The sequence below is a fragment of the Pectinophora gossypiella genome, chromosome 18 (assembly GCF_024362695.1).
Source record: "Pectinophora gossypiella chromosome 18, ilPecGoss1.1, whole genome shotgun sequence".
Taxonomy (NCBI): Eukaryota; Metazoa; Arthropoda; class Insecta; order Lepidoptera; family Gelechiidae; genus Pectinophora; species Pectinophora gossypiella.
The window spans coordinates 2,809,397-2,820,248 of record NC_065421.1 but is presented as its reverse complement, the minus strand read 5'-3'; the positions used below and the strand labels follow the sequence as shown (position 1 = coordinate 2,820,248).

Sequence of the window (10,852 nt, the reverse complement as noted above, 5' to 3'; positions counted from 1 at the left end):
TAGCATTAATGCTCTACAGCAATTCCATCCAAGCGTTTGAAACTGTTTAAATAAGGTATATTTCAATTATACGGGTGATTGACAACTGTTAATTTTAAAATAAATGAATAACCCGGGCGAATAATTTAGGCATCTCGCTGGCATGCAACCCGAGCGACGTGTACTGTCAACTTAATTCTGTCGGATTATAGGCCAATATAACAATTTGGGAGGGTTTTTAAAATTCTTGCCTAAAATTTAAGTGTGTTCCATAAATTTGACGCCAGTCGATTACCTATCCCGTTTCTTTTCGGCGTATAAGAAAATGACAGGTATAACTTAAAATAAAATTAGATTATGTGTACAGGAATTAGCACGATTATTAATATAATTCCACATTATTCAGTTATGTAGATCCATGTTTTATCCATGCTGACGAGTTCATGAATGGACATCGAATCAAAAATGAAATAACAAAAAAAATTCAATATAGTTTATTGAAGCGCAATCAAAACTCCTGCAACGGTGAATGTCAATGCACTTGCCAGAACACTTTTAGCTCCAGAATAGTACCCTATAGCTCTAGTGGTCTTGTCCATTTCCACTAGACATGCCACTATTTCTTCACTATTAGGTATGATCTGTTCAGCTGGAAGCAGGAATCCAAATTCGCCAATATCTCGAAGCTCGAAAAGGTAGACTATTGGCACCTCTGCTATTCCTTTTACCCAGTCAAAACTTGAGCCGCTTACTTCATCTGAAAATTTAGGTATGTTTAAATTCAATCATTCACATTGGTAGATGTTCACACATCGCTAATTTAACACTTTGCCAGTCCCCATACAAAATATTTAGACTTCCTTGTAAGTCCCGCATATTACTTCAGCCATTACCAAGTTACCCGGCATCCAGTTGAGCACCCGCCCTTAGTGCGTTGGTCGTTTCTGAGTGACCCATGTATGGGTCACGGACGTATGGAGCTAGCCCGTCATGACCCGTATATGGGTCACTGGACTGTCAACGTGTTAACCCTTTCACGGGCAGAGACCACGGGTCATTGATGGTTCATAATAGATAGTATGACACCTTGGAATCGGATCCTTGAAAGTGTTATGAGCCACGCTCTTGTCGGTGTAGCATTTTCCATGCGACTTTTTAGGGAAAATAGGGCCTCTTAATTAAATCAAAATAGTGGTCTCTTGCTTTCCGAAACGCAGTACTGTGCCTGACGCGAGTAGGATGGCGCCCAGAGTTTATTTCAAAGCCGTACTAGGACTCCCGTTAGAACGGCCGTTCTAGGGTCTTGGTAGATGTTGCCGCCGAAATAATGGCAGCGTCAAGTAGAGGCATTTTAGCAACGATGTGCATCGTTTCGTTCTTATTCACGCGCTGCGCTCCCATATTTATCTCAGTTACTAAGGCTTAAATTAGGTTAAACCCTATGAATTTAAGACATTTTTTAAATATTTGTCTACTAGCTTTTGCCCGCGGCCTCGCTCGCGTTAAATTCTGAGTTATACGGTTCCACTTTCCTAATATACCAATTTTAGCTTCGTATCTTGAAAACTACGAAAAGTCCCACATTAAATTTCACCCCCTCTTTAAAAGGGTTGGGGGCAGATTTACAAATAAAATAGTTGCACGATTATAGTCACAAATAGTCCGCTTACCAATTTTTTGCTTTCTATCTTGAAAATTACGGAATGCTCTATACACACTTTCACCCCCCATTTTAGGGAAGTGGGGGGGGGGTTAGAAAGAGACAAAACGTAGTCTATGTCATCACATCAACTATTTAAAAAAATCACATCAATTCGTCGCCCCGGACAAACAAACAGACAGACACACACATACACTTTCGCATTTATAATATGAGTTTGGATTGTTTTTTGTTTCTGGAATGTAACAAGTTATGCCAATTATAATAATGTCCATGAAAATCTAATAAAACGTAGCGAATTATATTTTCTTTGTCGTTCACTTTGAAATTCTGATCTTAGGTGATGGGTTGATTACCTGTTGCCATACGGATCATTGTATTAATATCCAACATAAGTACTTTATTACCAGGACGTTTCGTGGTTCTGTCTAGACCAGAAACTTGAACTGCATACAAAGATCTGGGGGGTTAAAATGGCCACATCGAAGCAATTCATCTAAGAAAGCAAATTGACATTTGTTTGCATTGTGCGCTTACTTTTATATGCGCAAATGTAAAATTGCAATTTTGCTTTCTTAGATGAATTGCATTGATGTGGTCATTTCAATTGGCACAACGGCTTGATCTACAAGCTTTATTCACTGGGAGTGCCAGACCGTCTCGTGCACATCATACGAGACTTCCTCTCAAATCGAACCTTCCGCTACCGCGTGGAGGGGACGCTCTCGTCACCGCACCCGATACATGCCGGAGTCCCACAAGGCTCCGTCCTCTCCCCTTTACTATTTTCATTATATACTAGTGACATTCCCAAATCCCCTAATACCGAATTAGCTTTATTTGCGGATGATACAGCCATCTATTCTTCGTGCCGTGGTCGAGTTATGATGACCGGAATCCTCCAACGCGCGGCCAATGCCTTGGGCAAGTGGTTTCGCAAATGGAGAATCGAGGTAAACCCGGAGAAAAGTGCAGCGGTGTACTTTTCAAAGGGCTATTATAACACGCAACGGTCACGCCGTCAACTTAAAGTCATCACGATGTTTGGCAAGCCGATCCCTTGGGAGGAGCAAGTCAAATATCTCGGCGTAGTCTTAGATAGACGTCTTACTTTCAAGGCCCATATCAAACGTGTGCGCGATCGCGCCGCGTTTGTAATGGGCCGTCTTCACTGTCTCCTTAACAAGCGAAGTAAATTGTCCCTTAGGAATAAGGTGAAAATCTACACGACTTGCATCCGTCCGAACATGACCTATGCAGGGGTAGTTTTCGCTCACGCGAGTCCCTCTCAAATTCACCGTCTACAGGTAATACAAAATCGTTTCATGCGGAAAGCCACGGGAGCTCCGTGGTTCCTTCGCAATGAAAATCTGCACATTGACCTAGGTCTGCCAACCATTGCCCAATGGCTCAAATTAGCTTCCAAACGTTTTTTCGATTCTGCTCCGCACCACCCAAATCCCCTGGTAGTTGCGGCTTCCGAGTACATTCCGCTTAGGGACGGTACTGAAAAGTATCGGCGTCCGAAGGACGTAATATACGATCCCGACGACCCGATCACTCTAGCCATAGAGGCAGCCAATCAGCTCGCGACACCAAACACTTCAGGTCCCCGATACCGACCCCGCCGGCGTGGTCGACGATTTCCCTCATTCAGCGCTTATCGCTATCGACCCACTAGGGTCGATTAATTCTTTCAAATATTTTTCCTCTCAGACGACGCCCTGAGCCGAGGTTCGCGCCCAACTGGGCACCCTCAGGGCTGTTGTCTTAAACGTTATACCGGGGAGAGCCTTCAGCGCTCCCCATTTGTCCGGCCAAGTAGTTAATGCCATCTGCGGCAAACCTACAATAAGTCCCATATTTCTTTTGGGTGTCCTTCATTTCAAAAAGTATCACTACTTGGATGAAATGTGGATACTTACACAGAATCTCGGCTGAGGTTCCAACAGTATAAGCAGTTCCATGCTTCTCCGTCAGTTTTTGAGCACCCCTGATTGCGATTTCATACTGAAATAAAATATAAATTCAACACTTTCAATTTGGATTCCAAGGTCTCATACTATCTATTATGAATCATCAATGTCCCACGGTCTTTGCCCGTGAAAGGGTTAATTATATATTAAGGAAAAACTAAATATTCGCCATCTTAGGCATGAATCAGATACCCAGTTGAAGACCTCAGTCCTTGCGATACGATAGTATCCAACTAGTCAAATCAGTAACTTTTTACTAAACGTCAAAACACGAAATTACAATGGAATTTGTATGAAAAAGCAACTTGTGACGTCATAGGAAAAAGTGACAAAATATCGCACTTATTATTACATTTTTCTTTATTGAAAACTCTATAAGTTAAATAGAAAAAAGAAAACGTTTTTTGTTATCTTTAGATCTGTCTTTCTTTAGTACCTAATCTGAATTTCGTAATTTATCTTTGACCTAGGAAACTACCCTATTATTCAGCCATGTAATGAATTGATCAAGTGTCCAAATATATAAAACCATTTCAACACGTAAATCTTGTGATTTACCTACAAATAAGTAATATACCTACAAATTCGTGCAACATTGAAATACATTTTAGCTTGCAGAAATTAATAACATAGACTTATGATAGGAATAAACATGCACTTTCCTGTTAAGTATATTTTCATGTACACTAAGGAGAGTGTTACGTACTTACAATTTATTATAATGGCCATTTTAATAGCGATATTCTCAAGATGTGATGGCGCGATAAAAACTAATTTTACAATATGTAGATAGGGGAAGACCAAGATGAGCTTACATGTCCCGTTTTTCACAGAGTCCGCTTACCTAACCTGAAGATTTGACAGGTCCGGTTTTTTACAGAAGCGACTGCCTGTTTGACCTTCCAACCAGCGAAGGAAAAACCAGCCCAATACAGGTTAGGTTACATACCTCCAAAAACGCATTTCTTGGGAGTGTCAGTTTCCTCACGATGTTTTTATTCACCGCTGAGCATGTGATAATCATTTATGATGCAAACATGAATTATAAAACCAAGACGCAACGCTTTCTTTATTAGAAGCATATAACACCCGTTCAGCAGCCTATCACCTCGATCATAATATTATTATCGTGAAAGTAGGCTATGGGATTACATAACATAACATAAACTCACGAGTATACTCCTAATTGCGTTAGTCAGAAGCACATCCATTGTAACATGAACTGAGTACCCGAGTAAATATTATTGTAATTATTAAAACTATTGATTAATTAATGTTCATTGAGCTGTTAATTAACCATTTCCATTTTGGGGACTAGTCGGCTGTTTTACCAACTAGTCGCCGACTAATTGCTGACTAAGATACGGACTGACTAGTGGATGCATCTCTAGCCTAGCATCGCCAGTGCCCGCTCTGTACGCGCTCTTTATTGCTTCGCGGACTGCAGACAAAAAAAAACGCTCCATCCCGTTGTTTGCTTAGGCCTTAAGACAAGATAAAACAGAAGACTTACCAAATCACCATAGTTATCAAGCTCTAGCACATCAAGTCCAGAAACGTGACTGTATGGTATTAAGATCATCTGGGAGTAAGAGTGGAAGGCGAAGTAGTACAACAGATTGCTGTCTCGCTTCAACTGTAAGACGTAGTTAGAGATAGCTTGAGCTTCCAACTCTGATGCAGCTGAGGGGCCGGCGTAGGTTTGATCGCAGGGGTTTTGAGAAGCTCCAGTTGCTAATAAAACATGTCTTAAGTTATAATAATCTGAGAGAACGGTCAAAGAGTATATATTATGTAATGATGCTTACTCATCCAAAGGAAATCGAAGTTTCTGTTCAAATCGATCCCATTGCCCAAGTCATTATTGCTACTGCAACTGACAAAATTTGCTGGATTGCGGTTCTTTCGCCACAAACGATCCTAAGAAATAAACAATTGAGTCTATTATTTGTTACGTTGCTAAAGTAATTGAAAAAAAAAAAGAATGAAGGAATGAATGAGTGAAAGAATTGACCATTGATAGACAACAATGGATAATGCTACACTTACATTAGTAAATGTGTGAACATAGCCGTCAGGGTTTGCTACTGGAAAAATGTGCCATACAAACGTCTCTGCTAGAAACCTAACATCGGCATCAGTACTAGTCAAGAACTCCTTGATAATCCACGTGACGGTTGCGGGAGAAATCCATTCTCTTGCGTGAATGCCTCCTTCAATCATACCAGTCAAAGGATTGTCTTCTCTTTCAGATTGAAAGTCTATAATCACTCCTTTAATAGCTCTGCCTTCAAGAGAATGTCCAATAGTAACTGTTTCAACTACATTAGGGTACATTTCTTGAAGTTCATCAAGCCAAGCGTGGATTTCAGCTAGATTATGGTAGGAATTCCATGTGAATGAACCCAGAGAAGCACGGTCCATGTTTTCGGCTGGTTTGAGCTGTGCATCGATTAATCTGTGAAATGGTTTGTTTACTCAAAATACACAGTACTTAACTTATAATAGTTACAAGAGTTAGGTGCCAAGTCGTAAAATATTTACCTAAATTAAAGTGCAATGTAAATTGAATCAGTTCCTAAAATATAACGATATTAGATTATTTTTATCCAAGATATTACTTTACTATACGATTAAAAAAAAAAGTTTTTGCGGGCACCACCCAAAATGATATACTTACTTTTGAACATCAGAAATGGTTAACGTTATATTTAGGCCGACACTCGCACTATATTTGACAAATTCTTCATTATTTTCTGGTGGAACCATGATTCTGGCATCACTGCCGACACTAATGATATCATTCCAGAATTCAAACCCAGTTTTACGGAGGTCGGTTAATATTTGTACCTGTTGTTCTGAAGTAGGCACTACCTTATACACTTTGTAATTTTCATAGCTTATAGCATTTGATACCACAATAAGAGCAAATACGACACAAATTAATTTCAGAATCATTTTTCTGAATATCCTGTTCTATAGGTTGAACATGAATGAGAACAAGCTACAATTTGTAGTTGACACATCTAAAGTAATAAAGATTATTAGATCTATCTTTATTATTTTATAGAAACGAATAAAAACCATAAATATACCGATAATATCGTTTATTATCATAGAGTTAATTCTATCACATAACAATTATCAATGATAAAAGAATAATTATTGCATTTAAAGTATGCATAAACCCACTGCTTCGGTGATAATAGCCAAGTTGTCTGGTTACTCTATCCATTTCAATCAGGCCATCAACAATTTCTCTATTGTTGTCTTTAATTAGTTCTGGAGGGAGCAGGAACCCGTAATCACCGTCATCTCTCAATTCGAAAAGATATACTATGGGAATATCAGCTTCGCCTTTTGCCCAATCGAAACTTGACCCGCTTACATGATCTGAAAAATAGTTTTAAAACAATTACCATCGTCATTGATAATTTAGTATTAGGTGTTCGCTTTCAACACTTACAGGCTGACTTACTCAATTGACGAAAAAAACACTTACATAGAATATCCGCAGAGGTACCGACAATGTATTCAGTGCCGTTCCTTTCCTTGAGTTTGTCCATGCCTTTGATTGCAATTTCGAACTGAAAAAAAAATCATGATTAACACGAACCCTTTGATAAAAAATCTAGTCGAATAGAAAACTTAACTCTTAATTAACTTTCACATTATAATTTTTATTTCATACACGTCGTCAAGGTATGGATTAAAAATTAAGTACTATTTAATTTGCGTTTGTTGTGGCTGATAAGACTAGAAATATTAAAATAGACGTCTTTCTATTTTTACTTGCATATAAAACATATATAAAATCCATGATAGCCATGTTCTGGCGTGACTTACATCGTAGCATCACGGGTTCGAATCCCGGCTTGGGCTTCAAACCACTAAATTAGACTTCATGAATTTGAATTCGTATTTGGATCATCATGAATAACTGATATCACGTAGTTTTCAGAATTTGTGCTCGGTTTTTTGGGCCCCTATTACATGGGACTTAAACTGGCAAGGAGTGGTTGTATTGTAAAATAATATGGCATCACTCCTATATCCCCTAGGGTTCCTAATCTTGTATATTAACATTTTAACCACTTACCATGTCACCATAATTAGGAGCCTCCAGCACTTGAGCACCAGCCACATGACTGTATGGCACCAGAACTAACTGTGAGAAGGAGTGGAACGCAAAATAGTACAATAAATGATCTCCATTGCTTTGCAAGGATTCGACGTAGTTTATAATGGCTCGAGTCTCCAGTTCAGAATTAGCAACTGTGCCAGCATAGGTCTCTGCGCAAGGGTTATTCGATGCTCCTACGGCTGTGGAAGAATATTTTAAGGTTATTTCGGAATTATTAGTATGATGATAATAGTGACAGAATTTCAAAGCTTGTTTTGCTACTTGATGAGAATTTGAAAGTCTATGTAGATTTTTACAGACACACTTATCCGGCAGATATATCGTGAGAAAGTTTATAAGAAAGTGTTAAAATGGTTAAAATATTTAAAAAATAATTAGTACCATTTAACGCGTAAGAGTGAGACTTAGTCGACGCGCTCTCCTCCTTAAATCCCTCTATAAAATCTCTCCTTAAAAGACCCAGAGGAGGTGAAGTCGGCGCCCGATACGAATTGGAGGGGGGTGAAAAGTTACCGTTCTATAGGTAATTACTAATAAGTAATTATTCTTTATTCCATTCTAATAGTCCGTTGGCGCTAGGTTTAGGAAAGAAAGAGAAAAGGATACAAGACACCTTTTCGATTGACGTACCAATTACGTACCTCCTTGCAGAATATTAATTATCATTCAATAGATTAATTTATCAAAATATTTAGGACTTGTAGATATAACACATATTTTGCGATAAAAAGGCGATAACGAAATTATAGTAGAACGACTTATTTTATTGCCAGTACAGTAGTTTTAATCTTGTAATTTAAATGATTCTTGAAATTATATGAGACAAACTCAATAAACAAACACAGAGAATAAAGAATGTTAATTAATGACTCTAGGTGATGTATGATAGAAATATTTTAAAAACTTACTCATCCATAGAAAGTCAAAATTTCTGTTGAGATCAACACCATTGCTCATGTCATCATTAAGATTCCACTGGCTACAACTTGTAAAGCTTTCGTTGTTTCTGTTCTTTCGCCACATTCTGTTCTGCAAAAGTACATTATTCAGACTTAACTAAGAAGTTTGTCTTACATATTTGCAAAAAGAAAAAAATCCAATGTAGTCGTGACATCATAAAGGATATCGGTCTATCTGATATAATTGACACAAATAATAAAATATTACAATCAGTCAACTTACATTTGTAAAAGTATACTCATAACCATCTGGATTCACCACAGGGAAGATATGCCAAACGATATTTTCCGCTAGCGCCCGTACTTCAGCGTCCGTGCTTGTCAAAAATTCATTTATGATCCAAGTAATCGTGGCTGGAGATATCCACTCTCTAGCATGTATACCACCTTCCAACATTCCAACTGTTGCGTTTTCTCTTTTTCTATAGTCTATTTTAACACCCTTTATGTCTCTTCCTTCACGCGAAGTTCCTATAGTAACTATGCTAGCTACATCCGCATGCTGGTCAACGATTTCGTCCATCCATTTGTGAATTTCTTCTAAATTTTGGTAGTAATTCCAGTCATAATTATTGTTAAGTCGGTTGATTTTTGGTCTTCGAAGCTGGGCGTCAATTGATCTGAAATAAAGATAAAAGTGTCGATTCTACAGCTTGCAATGAACAAGCGAAATTAGGTTTAGTCGGAATAAATATGAAGCCATTTTTGTACCCAATATATGACTTCTAGTCCTACATCGAAACTAACCAAAGAATGAAGGCTATTTTCAACTCTATAAAGTTAATTATTTGATTAACCCTCTTGGTATCGAAACTGTTTATCTAAACTCCACTAAAACTCTCAACTTAAAAGTTTTTATTGAAATCCACCTACTTTTGAACATCTTCAATGGCGATCGAAGCTTTAATACCTTGTGCTGTTAAATATTCTTCAAATTTTGACAACTTTTCTGGTGATACCATAATTCTAACATCTTCACCAATTTGAATGACGTCAGTCCAAAATTGGTACTCAGTGACCTTTTCTAATCCTTTTAGAATCTTCACATCTTTTTCAGCTTCAGGAACTATTTTAAATACTTTATAACCTTCATAACTTTTGTACTCTGCATTTACAATACATAATGCTACTGCTAATATTAACAATTTTAACTTCATCGTGACTCTCCACACTCTATACACCAAGTGGTTCTTTAAATTCCAAATTGCGATAATTGTTCATTAATCAAACTTAAACTAAGTATTTAAAAGATTAAATGATAAAGCACCATGTCTCAGTCAATTAATTATCAGGCGAATGATACGTACTGTATTTCGACTAATCTATATAAACAGAAACGTTACGAAGAATGTGAGTCACTTCAGAAATGTATAAATTTTGTCTGCTTTATGCTACATATCAAGCTAAAAAAACATTGATTTTGTAGATATTTCAGATCACAATATCCTTCATATATTGATTTCTCATTTATGCAATCAACATTTAAATACAATCTGTTGACAAAACTAACTAAAGCAATATGCAGAGATACAATATGTTATAAGTAAATAAATAACATTACAGCACAATTATGTAATATTTAAACAATATTTACATCAAAATCTCATCAGATTACTATACAGAGCAAACATATAAATACAATATAAATAGACAAAAGAAAGAATTTAAAACAATTGAAATTGCTTGGAGGTTGATTGAGGCACTCGACGGAATTGTTGGTACATACAAACCCAGTTCTTGGGCTGCTTCATCCATTCCTACAAGGAAGTCCATAACTTCTTGACAATTTGGGATAATTTGTGTAGCGGGTAGCAGAAAAGTTTTGTTGTTTCTTAACTGGACGCCACATACAAACGGAACGTGCAGTTTTTTTTTAACCCAATCTAAACTGCACCCACTCATTGGATCTGAAAAAATCATGTAAGCACAGTTACAAATGACTCTATACCGCTTAGAATACGACCTAACGGCTTGAGTGATCCAGTGTTGAGCGCACAATCTGGACGTCGTGGGTTCGAATTTTGATGAGGACATATCACAAGAAAATACTTGTGTTTCCTAGTTTAGTTAGGACATTACATGTACCTTTGATCTCGGTGAGAACTTACTGGTGTAAGTACGTAGTCATTACGTG

At 37.6% G+C, this 10,852-nt stretch overlaps 2 protein-coding genes across 2 annotated transcripts; both read right to left on the bottom strand.

Moving 5' to 3' along the window:
* Positions 1–458: 458 nt before the first annotated feature.
* On the bottom strand, positions 459–6,651 carry LOC126375281 (zinc carboxypeptidase-like). Its single transcript, XM_050022214.1, has 6 exons — positions 6,296–6,651; positions 5,665–6,073; positions 5,424–5,535; positions 5,129–5,349; positions 3,565–3,649; positions 459–736 (listed from the first exon to the last, which is right to left on the bottom strand). Exons 1-6 carry the CDS (start codon positions 6,571–6,573, stop codon positions 474–476), a joined length of 1,368 nt encoding a protein of 455 aa, XP_049878171.1. The 5' UTR covers positions 6,574–6,651; the 3' UTR covers positions 459–473.
* A 56-nt stretch (positions 6,652–6,707) lies between these two features.
* LOC126375279 (zinc carboxypeptidase-like) lies at positions 6,708–9,926 on the bottom strand. The gene is made up of 6 exons (XM_050022212.1): positions 9,592–9,926; positions 8,942–9,338; positions 8,668–8,788; positions 7,715–7,938; positions 7,118–7,202; positions 6,708–7,008 (listed from the first exon to the last, which is right to left on the bottom strand). Exons 1-6 carry the CDS (start codon positions 9,873–9,875, stop codon positions 6,746–6,748), a joined length of 1,374 nt encoding a protein of 457 aa, XP_049878169.1. The 5' UTR covers positions 9,876–9,926; the 3' UTR covers positions 6,708–6,745.
* Between the last annotated feature and the right edge of the window lie 926 nt (positions 9,927–10,852).